The sequence below is a fragment of the Carassius gibelio genome, chromosome B15 (assembly GCF_023724105.1).
Source record: "Carassius gibelio isolate Cgi1373 ecotype wild population from Czech Republic chromosome B15, carGib1.2-hapl.c, whole genome shotgun sequence".
Lineage (NCBI taxonomy): Eukaryota > Metazoa > Chordata > Actinopteri > Cypriniformes > Cyprinidae > Carassius > Carassius gibelio.
In genome coordinates, this window is record NC_068410.1 from 5,886,139 (window position 1) to 5,904,681 (window position 18,543).

Genomic DNA, 18,543 nt, shown 5'->3' on the forward strand with positions numbered 1-18,543 from the left:
TGATTATGTATTTTGTTTATTTTATTTTATATAATTGTTTTCAAAGCAAAAATATATAATTTCATTCTAAAATTTTGCAACACACAGTATTTTCCTGTGTATTTCTGTGAAGCTGCTTTGAAACAATCTGTTTTATATGAATATCTATATAAATTAATTAATTACATTAATATAATTTAGCTCATATAAGTTAATTGATTAATATATATATATATATATATATATATATATATATATATATATATATATATATATATATATATATATATATATATATATATATATATATATATATATATATATATATATACCGTAGCTTTAGGATGGACATAATATGGATGGACATAATGTTGTTGTTAATATGTATTCAATTTATCAATTACAGTTTTAAGACTATGAACTATTTACAATTAATAGGAAAAGGAAAAGTTTTTTTTATTATTATTATAAAATTATATAATTAATTATATAATTATTATATAATTTATTTGAATAATTATATTTAATAATTGTATTATTAAATAATAATAAATACATGTTTATTTAATGGCATGAAAACCTGGACATATAATACGTCAAATACAGTGAGGCTGGATTACACATGTGCTCTGATTGGTGGATTAATCGGATTAGTGTCTCTGTGTTTTATTGACTTTCATACAGCAGCTGTCACCTGTCACTTTACAGGTATGTCTCATAGCAGAGCTTCAATGAAGTGAACTGAGAGAAGTCTGCCAAGAATGTGCAATATTTAACCTTTATTTTACTTCTGCTTGATGTTTGTACCAGATAATGTATTATTCTTTCTTACATATCAATCATATCCATATCTGTTTGATTTTCTGCAGGTTTTTAGCCAGTGATAGGATTTAAACCTTCTTTCATTTCTAAGCAAATTCATATTACACAGTCTAATGTTTAGTCAAATGTTTAACTTGCATTATTAGCTGCTTTTTCCAGGTATTGATTTCTAGCTGCTAGCTAATCATTTTTATCATTTATTTTATCATCACATTGTCAGTTCAGTAAAATCAGTGTGTTGTATATGAGTAATTTCATCCCTCCTCAATCCTTCATATGGCTCTGATTGACAGGCTATGATTTGGTTTACCTTATGATGAATCTTGCCCTGACTTTTTAATATTTCTCCATTTGTAATTATCTGTAAAATAAAAAATGCAATCAATAAACTAACCACACCACATTTAGACAAATTACAGTGTACACACGACTGATCATTAATATGTTTTTTAAATGCTCATTCTTTTATGCTCATCAAGGCTGCATTTATTTTATGAAAAAAAAAAAAAAAAATACAGTGATCATTAATATTGATTGATTCACAGACGCACTGTGAAATGACTGGTTACATGAGCCTAAGCTCTTTTCCATAAAATCCATGCAAAAGTTAATATCAGATCATTTTAGAATACAGTATAGGATGTACAGAATATTCTTCAGTTTTATGCAAAACAGAAATATGACGAATAGAATATCAGACCTCTGTCATATGGCCAAAAATAAATGCAAAAAAAAAAAAAAAAAAAGCTTTTTGCATAGCTGTCTTTGACACATGAAAACTGTAATAATGCATTTTACAAGGTGACACGATGTAACCTTGCTCTCACTCGAAATGTGTCCCCATATTAAGTCCTTGAATTTTAGTTTATCATAGTTGATCATAACTAGAGATGAAATGGCATGAAAATTTCATTTCATGATTATAGTGACCAAAATGAGTACGGTACTCACAGAATCCTGTTCAAAAAGTCCTAATGCTACACAATATAATCAGTTCACCAAGTTTTATGTAGAAAACCAGCAAATAACAAATAAAATTACCATCAATATGTACTTTTTGTTTACGTAAACATTAAAATAATACAATTTAAAACGATGGCCAGATTTTAAAGGAGTGTCTTGCAACGTTATTTACAATGCACAAGTTCAAATAGAGTTTTGACAAAAAAGGTTTTATAAAAAGATAAAACTCACATATTTCAGCCTCTAAATAATTTTTATAAAATTCAAAAAAGATACATTCCTGACATTTACAATGCACATTATCCTTTATTATTAATAGTATGCGGTCAAAATTTTCCCGTTGTGTCTGTCGTTGCTATGCAAATATGCAGCTTTACAGGGGGTATGGCTTATGTAAATGAGATGTAATTAGATGTAAATGAGCCCTATTGTCACTCCCAGCAGTGAGAACAGGTGAGAACTGCACAATCTTTAAAGGCTATTTTCTGCTTTTTGAGCTTTTTTGAGTAACTTCCTTTCAAATGGCCACAACTTCTCCAAATATTATCAGATTTCCATGTGTTACACATCGTTGGAAAGCTTGGAGTCTACACTTTCAGAATCTGTGAATAACTCAAAATGCCCCAGAACCGACTTGTGTCCCTACTTTCCGTGATTGGTCACATATTTAGCTTCGCCAACATTAAACAATATTCAAACAAAATACAGATGTTTATTTTGCTATGGGATCTACGCCCAGAAACTGTTCAATTATTTATTTAGGAACTACACAATTGCACTGAGGCCAGTTGAGGACACAGACGACATCCTGAACTTCACATACAGATAACCCTCTCCCAAATAATTGACAAGGTAATCTGCCAGACAATGCACAAAACCACAGCCTATCAGAAAATGAGCTCAAATGAGGACACTGTAGAGACAATGTTGTCATTCTGTTGGATAACAAATACAGATAAATGTGTAAGAATCATGAATTCTGTGTCATAAGTTATTCAGTAAGGAAAGCAATGGTAATTGCAAAAATAAGCTAAAATAATGTCCAAAGTTATGCATTTGACAAAAGAATGCTATTTCCTGTAAATATTGCAATAACTAAACAAAAAAAGTTTAGTTTAATTTAGCTTTGTTCATTTTATTTTGTACAACCAGGGTTGCACAAAGTGCTGTACAAGAATAATAAATAAATTACAAAATAATTTACAGATAATTACATCCTTGCTGAATGAAAATGCTTTGCTTCTGCATCACAGGAGTATATTACATTTTAAAATATTCAAACAGAAAACAGATCTTTATTTCTGTTGGGTTAAGGAAGCTAACTAGTTTATTAAATACAGTGATGAAGTGAAGATTTTGAACTGTGTTTAGAATGTCCGCCATTCAGATGAGATCTTTCTGAAAACTGGCCAAACCAAAGCTTTAAGGAAATGTATTTAGTGAAAGTGACATACAGCCAAGTATGGTGACAAATAATTTGCACTCTGCATTTAACCTGTCCAAAGTGCACACACACAGCAGTGAACACCCAGACACACACACACACACAGAGCAGTGTGTACAGAGCAGTGTGTACATTATTATTTAAGTATGACAAGTTTGATTCTACAGCTGGTCCTGCACTGAATTTGGAGGATACGGAATGTGTTTGGGATGTAATATTCAAACGGACACCATTATTTGACTAAATTTGTCTATGTTAGTCTTAGTCACATCTAGTCTTAGTCACATCTATCTTAAATAAATCCAACTACAATGAAATGTAATAATTAAACAGAATAGTTTTTGTCATGTCAGTTATGTATACCCTTACGAAAAAGAAGTTTATTCAAGTGTGCTATTACTATACTTCTTTTAAACTAAAAATAGGGAAGTATGCTTTTAGTTTACTTTTTATGTACTTCTCAGAAATGGGCTTTATGTACTCCTTAGAAATATACTTAAAATGGCATTTAATATACTTGACTTATACTTACAAAAAGTCTAAATATATTTGAGCCATACTCCTAGAATCTGTGTTTTCATTATTATACAGTAGGGGGCGGTAGTACACGCACTCCTGCGCACTCCTTCTGCAAAAAAAAAAAAAAACACAAGTGAAGGAGAAAAATAAACAACAGACATTTACACATGTAATCTAACATGATCATCTGACATGAAACAACATCAAAACTGTAACGTTATGGAATAAACTGTTGTTAAGAGGTAATAATGACTGATCAAATCACGTTTTGATTATCATTCTAAATCCAATTCATAGTTGTTGTTTTTTTTTTCAGCTTTTTGTTCAAACTGTTATCTCATTTTTTATTAAACTTACCCACATTAAAGAGTTTTTTTTTTTTTTTAAATAATGCATGAAGCTAGAATAAAATGTTTTTGTTTACAAGAAGATACCCTGTTCTTTCTTTGGATGTTTTGTATGTAACAAAATAAATACAAATTCAAACCTAAATAGGGACATAGTAGTACAGTATACTTAAAGTATGATGTTTAGTTCACTTAAAGAAAATTATTATGAGTATACTTGCAGTATAAAACTACTAAACTAGTAGTTTACTGAGATGCTTCAAGGTGTACAAAGTGTTTAATTAGTAAACTCTCAGTATACATATATGTTCACTTTTAGTATAATTGCAGAACAAACTACAGAGGTAAACTAGTAGTGTACTCAAAGTTTGCTACTGTTATACTTTAAGTATACTTTTATATACCAGAAAGTGGGCCAATTTAGTCCCAAGGAGTATTGAAACATTACATTTACATTACACTACATTACATATACTACTAGAACACTGATATTAAAATACTTTCTACATAAAGTGTAGTTAAAATATACTTGAACTTTACTTAAAGCTGCGGTAGGTAACTTTTGACGCTCTAGCGGTTAATAAACAGAACTGTTTGCGTCTTGCGGAAGAACATCGTAGCCGGAACTACTTTGAAGCAATCTAAAATAGTCCGAATTACTTACTTACTAAAATAGTCTGAATATAAACACTTATTATAGGTGCACCCTAGTGATTCAGGACACTACACGGTTTGGAAAATGGATTCATGGTGTACTCGCTTATTATATACATTTTTCTACATTTTGAACACAAACTAAGTTACAGACCGCAGCTCTGATTGGTTGTTTCTTACCGGGAGTGATGGATTTCTGCAAATGGCAATAGAACCACTGGGAGGAGCCAGAGGAGCTTGATTTTTTCACAGATTATCTGTCTCATATTCTACTGTCAGGACATAATGACAGGTTTAATAAATATGTAAAAAATATTTCCCTACAGCACCTTTAAGTATACTTAATAAACTTGAAGTATACTACTTTTTGGTAAGGGAAAGTTGTGGCCTAGTGGTTAGAGAGTATGACTCCTAAGGTTGTGGATTCGAGTCTTGAGCCAGCAATACCAGAACTGAGGTGCCCTTGAGCTGCAGGCCTTCATTCATAAATCTGTTGATAAATGTATGCATAATGAGCTCAAACATACAATGAAGTCAAAGGAATGGCCCAGTCAAAATTCCAGATCAAATTCTATCAAAAACTGTCTGTGAAATGAATTGAAGAGGGCTGTATACATAAGATCACCCCCCCCCCCCCCCCCCCCCAAAAAAAAATGATCAATCTGGAGCTCTTTTCCATGGAAGAGTGAAGACTTTTTTTTACCCTGTGTAGAATGACCCAAACTGCTCATTTACTGTAATATCTTTACTCTTGTAGCGCTGATGATTACTATGGACACCAACATTGTGATCCATCATAATGGCCAGATCATGTGGCACACTCCAGCCATCTCCAAAAGCTGTAAAGTTGACATCTCATTCTTCCCCTTTGACGCTCAGCAGGGCCGTCTGACCTATGGGTCATGGACCTACAAAGGCAACCATCTTGACATTTTGAACATCATGGAGAGCACAGATCTCACAGATGTGGTCGACAACGTGGAATAGGAGGTGCTGGGAATGCCGGACAAGAAAAACATCATTCTGTATGGCGGCTGTGCAGACCCTTATCCGGACGTGATGTACACTCTGAAACTGAAGAGTAGGGCCTTGGTTTATGTGTTCAACTGGCTCATTCCCTGTTTGATTCCTCTGGGTTTCTATCTACCTGCAGACTCTGGAGAGAAGGTGTCACTGGGAGTTACTGTGATGCTAGAGCACTCACTGTGTTTCAGCTGTTGGTGGCTGAGATCATGCCTCCTTCAGAGATTGTACCCCTAATCATAACTGCTGTAACATGGTAACATTTTTATAAATATAAAGTTTTAATATAAAGGCATAAACTAAATATTGTAATATAAACAGTGCGGATATGCTATTTAGAATTCAGCCTGGGCATTTTAGACAGTTTTACATCTCTTATGTAGTTTATACATATATAAGTATTTATTGCCCCTATAAGTAGCTTTAGGTCTTACTAGTGATAAATTTTTTTAGCTTGACTATAATTACTGTACACTTCTGAGAAGCTTTCACACTAGCTAGGCAAGTTTCGGTAACTCCTCTAACACCACTAGCACTGAGAGAAGCTTCTTTTTTAGAACAAGTTTCGTTTTGTAAACACCGGAAACAAATGAACTTCAATTCCTTTAAAGGTTCTCACACGTCTATTCGTCAGAAAACTATTCTAAACTATACTGACGGACAGTTTTTTTTTTTTACAGGCAGTACTTAATAACGTTGTGACACTCTATATCTTTTTTTTCTAAATACTCTCAACATTGTGCAATATGATTTTATTCTTGTTGAATATTTATTCTCTAAATGTACTAAAATGATCATTAATGTAAAAGTTAAGAAACAACATAGCATTCAACATTAACTGATAATCTGTCATTCTGAACTTTTCAGTCTAATGTAATAATTTCCTGGCAATATCATTGACACTAAACGTTACTAAACATTCTCTTGCATTCTACAGGAAACTATTACATATCCAAGATGACCATGTTCACTCCATCCAGTGCTCTCACCATCTTTATTATTAACATACATCACACATTTGTCCCCAAGGCCAAACTCATCCCAAACTGGGCCAAGAAATGCATCCTGCAGTATCTGGCCAGGATTTGCTTTGTCTACGAAGTTGGCAAGAACTGCATGACCTCACAGCCAGAGAGACTACACCCTCAACCATCAAAACTGCCTGACTCCAACTGCAACATGCATGGCCAAGCTGGGAGGATGACTTTGTGTTCAAATTTGAGAGAAGTCAGAATGCCATGTCTTCTTGTCAAGCTTCTAGAAGACATATCTCAGACCATGAGTCCGGTGTGCTCACTGGGAAAACATCCCACCTGTTGCTATGGCGTGTGGAAGGAGGGAGTATTTATGAGCATGGATTGTGGTGATGGGGGGGCAGAGGCTGGAAAAGCCACAGGAAGAGGAGAAGGATGCAGAGATTGTGATGGTGGGCACTTCAATGTGCAGTGCAAGTGTGAGCAGCAGCATCTTATGAGGAATAGTGAGTATGTCATAAACTGTTACCGCAATCAGAGAGTGAAAAAAGTGGAAAAAGGTCACCAAGGTTCTAGATCAATTCTTTGTGTGGTTGCTTTTCATTAAGGTTTTCTTTATGAGCCTGTTTATAATGGGGAGAGCCATATTAAATGAAATAAAGACACATCTGAAAGGATATAACTGATAATAAAGGATGGCACACAACCAGTTGGTCATTATTGTAAAACAAACCCAGACAGAATGATTAGGAAAGATTTATTTTGCAATAAAAATCAGCTAAATATACATTACCCCTAAAATATACATTATTAAGTTGGCTTGAAAAAGCCAACTTACTGATCTACTATTTAATCTTATTATGTTGGCTTGGCAACAAGCCAACATACTGTTATGCTATTTAAACTTCTTCTTTTTTTTCTTATTATTATTTTTCTGACAGAAATTCTGAACGCTACTCCTCCTAGGGCTTTAAAGCCACAAGCCCCAAACTCGGCAGACACCTGCGGGATAGAGCGGTGCTGGTTGCTATATCTTTTCAGACTGATCAGACTTAAAGTTTTTTTTTTATTAATTTTTAAATGTCAAAAACATTACCCATAGACTTACATTATCTGAGAAAAAATGCGCCCCTAGTTGCAATAACCGAGATTAAAGGGAGGAGTCGGGTTTCGTTTCGCTTTTAAACCGGTTAAAAATACCAAGTAAATAATACAATTTCCCTCAAACTGACAAGCTAAACCAACATATCTGATTATTACAGGGGTCAGGGCTCATTAATAATTGATTTCTGGGCAGAGAGCAGTCAGAAAGATGAGAGAAGAATCACTGCTGCTGTCTCCACGGAGCTCACAACGAGCGAATTCATTCTTATTTAAGACCTTTTAAAACGGCGATTGCACGCAATCCACACGTTAGAACACACCAAGAGCTAAATTCAGATGTTTCTGAACTGTTTAAAGTAATAACATTATATATTCGCGGCAGCCAACTGCTCGCGAGCTGGCGATGTATTTCTCTGAACACTTGAAGTCCACAGAGAATTTACAGCCTGTCACATTAAAACACTGCAGCGAAACGGCACAAAACAATTAGAATAATATATTATATGGTTTTAAAGTAGTTTTGGCCACTGTCACGCTGGTCTTAGCTGGTTTCTAACTGAATCATCATGCTGAACGTCACAGATGAGCTCGGGATGTATTCCTCTGAACACTTGAAGTACACATTTACAGCCTTTCACATTAAAACACTGCAGCGAAACGGCACAAAACAATTAGAATAATATATTATATGGTTTTAAAGTAGTTTTGGCCACTGTCACGCTGGTCTTAGCTGGTTTCTAACTGAATCATCATGCTGAACGTCACAGATGAGCTCGCGATGTATTTGTCTGAACACTTGAAGTACACATTTACAGCCTTTCACATTAAAACACTGCAGCGAAACGGCACAAAACAATTAGAAGAATATATTACCAACCCGTTCTCATCAGTCTGCGTATAAATAACACGACTTTACACTTTCTATTTGCGTGTTGATATTACACATATGAAAATGAGTGTTTATATGTGCTTGTGAGATTTCTCTGTCAGGCTTAACGTCGCAGCAATTGCTCAGCGTTGCATAACATGGTAAAGCAGGGAGCTACACTGAGACCAAAAGTGTCGCATGCATCACTGATTATTTTTGTACCTACTTATGTGTTATGCTATGATTTAATATGACCATTTATTAAAACAGAAATGTGTATTTTAAGAATACGTTTTATAACGTGCTCCGAGCATTCAACACATCAAGTTGGCTTCAGCCCCGCGCTGCGGGAAACTAAACTGAGCCGCTGATGGCGCGTGTGCACGAGAGAGAGCCGCGCGTATCGCGGACAGGGACAGCAACACTGAAGAGAGCTGTCGTTCAGGACGTTCACTTCCTCCTGGACCTGAACGAACAAATTCAAATCGCAGTTTAAATAAACAGAAAAAAGAGCGAAAAGCAAAAGAGCTCAATTCAGCAGCGCGGTGTTGTTCAGGGAGCAAGCAGAGACGCGTCTCAAAGTCTTCTTGCTTTTGTACCGACAACAAATACATACAAAATATGTCGAAATACCCGTGTTGGAAAGTGTGTTCGAATAAGTATGTGGTTATGTCTTAAGTGAAAGTAAAGATTTGCAAAAAAAAAAATCGGATGTGTATCATCATAATGGATGCGTTTGTCTCTTAAAGGGACCGCGCCTAATTTACTAGCTCTGCTGTCAGAGTCTTTAATGTATGAAAATGAAAGTAAATCACTCACTGCTCTTGACTGAATTACCTTGTAGTACAAGAATTTATCCAAAGTCAATCCAAAAATAAGATAGAATTGTTTTACTAGTGGGTGCAGGCCACTAGTTCATTTATGTAAGTGAGTATGGCAAAATAGTGATCTGTGAAATATTATACCCACTAATTCTTCATACAGTAGGCTACCAGTGAAATTGATTTAAAAAAATAATAATTAAGGACCTGCCCATGTTTTGCTTAAGTGTTTCTTTCTTTAATTGTTAATGCAACCTTTTCACACCACAGACTGAACCAAATTAAGCATTTCTTGCTTGGTAACTGTTCAACAAAGTATTGATAGTTGTGTAAATATTGTCATACTGACAGTCTGAAGTTTTGGTTGATTCCATTACATATCTTTTTATCAAAGTTATCCGAAATTATCAAGATGAATTTGTTCTGAGTTATTGTCATATATTATTACCAGTTTCTAAACTACAGCAAATAAACTGTGATTATGTGAGAAATGTTGAAGGTGTCTGAATACATTTTGGTTTGATTGTGTATTTTATCTTACAGTGAAGACTATGCAGTGCTATTTTACATTAACAAAAACAAACTTAAAAAAAGTAAACATTATGTAAATAGCACAAATAAATAAATAGAATGAACATACAGTACAAATTAAACAATTTTAAACAGTGTGTAACTGCATCATCTATACAAACCATTGTGCTTGGACCCCTTATGATCTCCTTCATTTAAAATGCATTGTTTCAGTAATCTTGTGTTGTCGTTGCCCACAACGCAACGGTGGCAGGACTGTGAAATACATACACGAGAAAAATAGGCAAGACTTATTTCACATCCAGCTAGACAACCCTGTCATAGCTGTTATCATAGCCCAGGCTTTTTATTAAAAAAAGAAAACAGCAAGGGAGCATGGAAAAAGACTGTTGCAGGTGTATTTTTTTATGGCATTATTATGTGTATTAATTTTGCAGCGGGGCAACTCAATGTTGGGCACACAAGTACTTTGGCTCTTTTGCTCCATGGCCAAGATGGCCAAGCCAACATCAAAGTTAGTTCACTAACTTTTAATTCTAGTTATTATTATTCTTCTGAGCCAAATTTTAAACACTATCTCCTCCTAGAGCTTTCAAGCTAGAACCACCAAACTCGGGTCAGACCTTCAGACTGGTCTGACTCGGGTTGCTATATCTTTTCTAACTGATTCTGCTTATGGTTTTCGTAAACCAGACTACCAAAACCACCTTAAATCCCATAGACTTTCATTGCGGGGGTACAAACTTTTGAAAAATAAGGCTTATAATATATTTAAGCTGTCTACTACCAGGGCAAACCTTAAAAACTCTCTACTGAGAATACAGCTAAAACCAGCCTAAGCTGATCAGTTGTTTTGGCTAGTCTCCCAAACTGGTTTTTAAGTGGTTTTGACCACTCTCACGCTGGTCTTAGCTGGGTTTTAGCTGGTTTTTACTGAATCCACTGTTTTTAGCTGGTTTTTGCCAGATTCTTATAGAAACATGCTAACAACATGCTAGTTACTCACTAATCAGACTAGAAACATACTTCTAACAAGTTTTAAAGTGGTTTTGGCCACTGTCACGCTGGCCTTAGCTGGTCTTAGCTGGTTTTAGGTGGTTTTCTTTACTGAATCAACTGGTTTTAGCTAGATTATCATAGAAACATGTTAATACCATGTTAGTAACTTGCTAATCAGACTAGAAACATACTTCTAACATGGTTTAAAGTGGTTTTGGCCACTGTCAAGCTGGCTTTAGCTGGTCTTAGCTGGTTTAAGGTGATTTTCTTTAATTAATACAACTGGTTTTAGCTAGATTATCATAAAAACATATTAACAACATGTTAGTAATTTGCTAATCAGTCTAGAAACATACTTCTAACAAGTTTTAAAGTGGTTTTGGCCACTGTCAAGCTGGCTTTAGCTGGTCTTAGCTGGTTTTAGGTGGTTTTCTTTACTGAATCAACTGGTTTTAGCTAGATTATCATAGAAACATGTTAACAACATGTTAGTAACTTGATAATCAGACTAGAAACATACTTCTAACATGGTTTAAAGTGGTTTTGGCCACTGTCAAGCTGGCTTTAGCTGGTCTTAGCTGGTTTTAGGTGGTTTTCTTTACTGAATCAACTGGTTTTAACTAGATTATCATAGAAACATGTTAATAACATGCTAGTAACTTGCTAATCAGACTAGAAACATACTTCTAACATGGTTTAAAGTGGTTTTGGCCACTGTCAAGCTGGTCTTAGCTGGTTTCTAACTGAATCAACTGGTTTTAGCTCGATTATCATAGAAACATGTTAACAACATGTTAGTAACTTGATAATCATGTCAAAAACATGCTTTTAACATGGTTTTAAAGTAGTTTTGGCCACTGTCACGCTGGTCTTAGCTGGTTTCTAACTTAATCAACTGGTTTTACCTGGATTAGCATAGAAACATGTTAGTCACTTGCTAGCCATGCTAGCCACATGCTAGTCACATTTTAATCATGCTAGCAACATGCTAGTTGTATACTAATCATTCTAAAAACATGCTAGAGACATACTAGCAACATGCTAATCATGCTACAAACATGCTAACGACATGCTAGTCACTTGCTAATCATGTTAATAAAATGCTAGCAACATGAAAATCATGCTAGAGACATGCTAGCCACATGCTAATCATGCTACTAAAATGTTAACAACATGCTAATCATGCTACAAACATGCTAGCAACATGCTAATCATGCTAGCAAAATGTTAGCGACATGCTAGCAACATGCTAATCATGCTAGAAACATACTAACAACATGCTAGAGACATGCTAGCCACATGCTAATCATGCTAGAAACATGTTAGCAACATGCTAATCATGCTACAAACATGCTAGCAAAATGCTAATCATGCTAGCAAAATGTTAGCGACATGCTAGCAACATGCTAATCATGCTAGAAACATGCTAACAACATGCTAGAGACATGCTAGCCACATGCTAATCATGCTAGAAACATGTTAGCAACATGCTAATCATGCTACAAACATGCTAGCAACATGCTAATCATGCTAGAAAAATGTTAGCGACGTGCTAGCAACATGCTAATCATGCTAGAAACATGCTAACAACATGCTAGCCACATGCTAATCATGCTAGAAACATGCTAGCAACATGCTAATCATGTTAGAAACATGCTAGCAACATGCTAATCATGCTAGCAAAATGTTAGTTACATGCTAGCAACATGCTAATCATACTAGAAACATGTTAGCAAAATGCTAATAATGCTACAAACATGCTAGCGACATGCTAGCAACATGCTAATCATGCTACAAACATATTAGCAACATGCTAATCATGCTAACAAAATGCTAGCGAAATGTTAACAACATGCTAATCATTCTACAAACATGCTAGTGGAATGCTAGCAACATGCTAATCATGCTAGCAAAATGCTAGCAAAATGCTAATCATGCTACAAACATGCTAACGACATGCTAGTCACTTGCTAATCATGTTAATAAAATGCTAGCAACATGAAAATCATGCTAGAGACATGCTAGCCACATGCTAATCATGCTACCAAAATGTTAACAACATGCTAATCATGCTACAAACATGCTAGCAACATGCTAATCATGCTAGCAAAATGTTAGCGACATACTAGCAACATGCTAATCATGCTCGAAACATGCTAACAACATGCTAGCCACATGCTAATCATGCTAGAAACATGTTAGCAACATGCTAATCATGCTACAAACATGCTAGCAACATGCTAATCATGCTAGCAAAATGTTAGCGACATGCTAGCAACATGCTAATCATGCTAGAAACATGCTAGTCACATGCTAGAAACATGCTAGCAAAATGCTAATCATGCTAAAATCATGCTCTCAACATGCTAGAAACATGTTAACAACTTTGCTAATCATGCTAACGACATGGTAGTCACTTGCTTATAATGCTAGTAATATGTTAATCACTTTCTTTTTTAAACTTCTTAACTTTTCAAACTTTTACATTTTTAAAACTTTTTAAGCTTTTCAAACTTTCTACATTTTTCTAACTTTCTGGCCAGGCTTTTTCAAGCCAACTTAAAGTTTGAAAACAAACTTTACTATCTAGTTATAATATACCTTAGTACTGTTAAAAATAGATAAAATACTTTGAGTTTAAGTTATTTTATGTGAGAAATAAGAGAATTCTTCAAAATGTCGCAATTTTGAAAGTGACGTGACAGACAGCCAAGTATGGTGACCCATACTCAGAACTCATTCTCTGCATTTAACCCATCCAAAGTGAACACACAGCTGGAGCAGTGGGCAGCCATTTATGCTGCGGTGCCCAGGGAGCAGTTGAGTGTTCAGTGCCTTGCTCAAGGATACCTCAGTCGTGGTATTACCAGCCCGAGACTCAAACCAACAACCCTAGGGTCAGGAGTCAAATTCTCTAACCTCCAGGCCACGACTTCCCATTCTGGTCAAAATGCAGAACTTAAGCACATTATTCCAAAAGTATTCCAAAAAAGCTGTTTTCTATGGATAATGTATGTTAAAGCAATTTAGCCTTTGTGATTGAACAATTGAAATCTTCTTTGCTGTTTACAGACATAAATAATTAAGTAAATACGCTAAACTAATCCTGTCCTCTCCTCTGATCTAAATGTCTTAAACAGAAGCATTAAAACACCGATGACAGATGTTGTGGATCTGTTTGTTGTATTGTTTTTCTCCATGTCTCCAGGAGCTTAACCTTCATTTTATCCTGCACTCTCAGCTGAAGTATGTCATACACAAGCAGTGGATCTCTTTTTCTGTCTGTGCATGTCAGTATCCTCCCTTTAAGTGCTAATGAAGTCTTTGTTAATTAAGTTTAATGTCTTTTCAAAGTAAAAAACATCTTACCCACAATACTATTTTTACTGAATATCTCGTTCAAAAAACTCATCCTGATATCTCTGGCTAACAACAATACATTTGTATCAAACTACGGCTATGTAAAACAATCGCCATTTGTGCGATTCAGTAAAATGAGGAAGTTCTCCAGAAGAGGAAGGATGTATCTTGTACGTATCTGTAAGCTTCTAAACTGTGAATGGTTTGACTTAAAATGGTCAGGGCACATTTTATTGCTTTATCTTTTAAATATAATTAGAAAAATTTTTGTTGTAGTTACAAGACTTTTTTTCTAGACTTTTTTTCTAGTTTTTATGTATGTACAAAGTATTTTAGATAATGTTAATTTTGGACAATAATATTAATAAAATGGAAACAACTGTGGAAAGACACCTACATCTTGGATGCCCTTGAGGTAAGCTAAAACATACCAAAATTTAATTTGAAAGTGAACTATCCCTTTCAAGGAGAAAGTAAGTAAACATATTGAAAACAAACAGGAAGAGAATGAAACAGAGCAGATTAAGTTGCTTGAACCTGATCTGACCAAAAACAACTGCAGCAGCATCATCAAATAAATAAAAGAAGACGAAGGAGAATAGGTTTTCACAATTGTGGGGCATGGCCAAACTTTATCTAACGCCAGTGTCAAAATCATCATCCGAGGTAATGCATACCTTCGTTTGGCAAAGTTAAACAGGTCCTGTTTTTGCCTGGAGTTTGCAGTTGTCTTTCAGTTCTTTATTGTTTCAGAAGGATGTTCTGTTTCAGATGTTTTAATGATTTCATAATCCCAGCAGAGGAACTATACTGGACAACATGCTATGTGTACTGCTATGTGTATACTGCTACAATATGTATTTCATTGTATGATTTGAATATATACTCAAAGAATGACTCAGAAATTTAGACTGTGATAAATGTCAGCAATGTCTAACTTCTTGAGTACATCTATTTGCAGACGAGCCTATGATGAACATTCCTCTTCTCAGTGAGGGAGAGAAGGCCGATCTGACATGTTCAGCTCCTTTTCCTTGTCCTGAAACTCCTAATATAACATGGTGGATCAGGACAAGAGGGGGACACAGCACTTATCTAAAGGACAACATCACTCTGAGCACCTCCGAAAGCCTTTCCCTCTCAACTTTGACTCTAACTCCAACCTGTGACGATCACAATGCCACTATAGGATGTGACGTGAGCTACGGAAGCAAAATCATCAGTACAAATAGGACCCTCGAAGTCACGTGTGAGTTTACAAATCTACATTTTAACTATTAAAACGTTTAATGTATAACTGTTCCTGTGTCTCAGTTGTAGAGCATTAAGTTAGCACTGCAAAAAGTTATGGGTTCAATTCCCAAGAACAACACATACTGATAAAAAATAGAAATGTATAACCTGAATGCATCTCTTTTTCTTTTTTTTCTTTTTTTGCATACAAGTGAATGTGCTGTCAAAACTGATGATTTTATTTCCCCACAGATATATTCATGAACCAAGCGTCTGTTGGATCTGTGACGATAACCACTGTGACAAAGGAGCATGCTGGGGTTTACAGCTGTATGAGGACATTTCAGAACAAGACCCTGAATGCATCCATCACTTTAAATATAATTTGTAAGTAGAACCACATTCCACTGATAACCTCTTACAACAGTCTTACAACATCACAAATTATGAAATGAAAATGTGCCAGCAACCATTGAAATACTGATCTGCGATACATAGATCCTTCAAACATGAGGAGAAGTTCATCGGGTGTTTGCAGGAGACGTTCCTAAAGTCATAATATGCCTTTACTAATCATAAAATCTAATTCATCACATACCAGGTGTTACAACTGATTCAAAAGGGAACAAGTCTTCCAGTCCTAAATGTAAAAACAACACACAGAATGACATCAGTAATGCTACAAGTCACCTTTATTTATATAGCGCTTTAAACAAAATACATTGCATTGCGCCAAAGCAACTGAACAACATTCATTAGGAAAACAGTGTGTCAATAATGCAAAATGATAGTTAAATGCAGTTCATCATTGAATTCAGTGATGTCATCTCTGTTCAGTTTAAATAGTGTCTGTGCATTTATTTGCAATCAAGTCAATAATATACCTGTGGATGAAGTGACCCCAACTAAGCAAGCCAGAGGCGACAGCGGCAAGGAACCGAAACTCCATCGGTGAAAGAATGAAAAAAAAAAAAACCTTGGGAGAAACCAGGCTCAGTTGGGGGGCCAGTTCTCCTCTGACCAGAAGAAACCAGCAGTTCAGTTCCAGGCTGCAGCAAAGTCAGATTGTGCAGAAGAATCATCTGTTTCCTGTGGTCTTGTCCTGGTGCTCCTCTGAGACAAGGTCTTTACAGGGGATCTGTATCTGGGGCTCTAGTTGTCCTGGTTGTCCTGGTCTCAGTATTACTACAGGTAATACTGAGCATTTACATACTGCAGAAACAGCATCTTTATTTCAGGGTGATTATGATTTAGCCATTTAGGATATTTTTCTTGTTTGACATTGTTGCGGAACCACACTGCTATCAACCAATCAGATTTAGGGTGATGGTTAAATTTAGGATTAGGGCTGGGATTGAGGACTAAACAAAAGTATTATTAAACTAATATTTCCTTCTAATTTTACATTCAAGATAAAGCAGCTTTTCAAGTGAATATGGACATCAAAACAATCACAGCATTTCTGATGGGAATATCAACTTCAGCAGTCATCTTCTCTGTGGTTTTGTGCTGTCAAGGGTCTTGGAAAAGGTATCACCTACATATATAAGTGAAAAGCTAAAATGTGCAACACTTTCAACAAAATGCATAGATTTTATATACTGATCATATAAAGGTGTTTGGCATGCTTGTTTGATTAAATTTCTGGTTGATGAGAAATCATGTGAATACTGTCATCCGTAAACACAGACACTCATTATTTTAATAAGACACTCAGTATAATTTACTGTGCTTTGATTCTGTCTTATTGCCTACACTCTTAAAAATAAAGGTGCTTTAAAGGTTCTTAACAGTGATGCCATAGAAGAAGCATTTTTGGTTCCACAAAGAACCATTCAGTCAAAGGTTCTTTAAAGAACCATCTCACTGACATTTTTATAATCTGAAGAACTTTCTTTTGTCACAAAGAAACTTTTGTAAAGCAGAAAGGTTCTTTAGATGTTAAAGGTTCTTTATGGAAACATTGAGACCAAAATGTTATTCTATCTCTGGCATTGTGAAGCATATTTATTCATAAGAGTGTACATAATATCTTTTCCTGCAGGGACAAGACATATGGAGTGGTAGCCACGAACACATACACTGAAGTTGTACTGGAATATTTTCAAGGAAAAAATTTAAGGAGATACTGTATGAAAGAGTGAGATTAATCATTTGGATTAAATGATTTGAATTTATAACTTATAGTTTTTTTTTTATTATCATGTTGGATATAGATTTTTCTGAAATTGTAAAATATAATATATTAAGTCACTTCTTCACAAATTTAGAAACTTAATTCTGTCTGAGTTTATCTTTGTTATTGCTGAATGATTTCTCCTTGTTCAGAGATATTTTCTTTGACAAATAAAACAGTGTTAATTAATTCAAAGTGTTTAAATTTCATTCTTTCAGTGTTTTAGACTTTAGAGGATGTTATAGGACCAAAGGGAATTTTAGACTACTCAGGTTTACAGTACGTATATGATAAATGCAGATGAGAAGCTGTGAAGAACAGAATATATTAATTAATTTATTCATTCATTCATTCATTCATTTATATACTTATATATAATTACTAGTAATACTTTAGGTACATTTGGTATAAGATTAAGGATGAATTTGTGCATATTGTGAATTAAAATGAATTAAAAAAAACATAATTTCCTGACATTCCAGGAAGCCTTTTAGTAAAATAAGTCTATTTTTTTGTGTGTGTGTTCAAATACATTATTCACCATTTTTCTTTGTTCCTTATTCACTTAAATTCCTTAAAATTATTTAATGAAAAGAAAAAAAAAACACATTATATTTCCTTTGATGCCCATGACCAGAATCATGAGGTGAGTGGGCAGAGCTTCATTGCAGTTTTTTATGTATTTAGGACGAATGCCGTTTTTAAGGCCCTGTCCCAATAATAGAT

At 34.9% G+C, this 18,543-nt stretch overlaps 1 protein-coding gene and 1 pseudogene across 1 annotated transcript; both read left to right on the forward strand.

Annotated features, from left to right (window-relative positions):
* Positions 1–5,502: 5,502 nt before the first annotated feature.
* On the forward strand, positions 5,503–7,411 carry LOC127973023 (neuronal acetylcholine receptor subunit alpha-9-I-like; annotated as a pseudogene).
* A 7,473-nt stretch (positions 7,412–14,884) lies between these two features.
* On the forward strand, positions 14,885–18,006 carry LOC127972874 (uncharacterized). The gene is made up of 5 exons (XM_052576767.1): positions 14,885–15,074; positions 15,370–15,657; positions 15,894–16,028; positions 17,054–17,171; positions 17,686–18,006. The coding sequence occupies exons 2-5, from the start codon at positions 15,378–15,380 to the stop codon at positions 17,783–17,785; spliced, it is 633 nt and encodes a 210-aa protein (XP_052432727.1). The 5' UTR covers positions 14,885–15,074; positions 15,370–15,377; the 3' UTR covers positions 17,786–18,006.
* Positions 18,007–18,543: the final 537 nt, after the last annotated feature.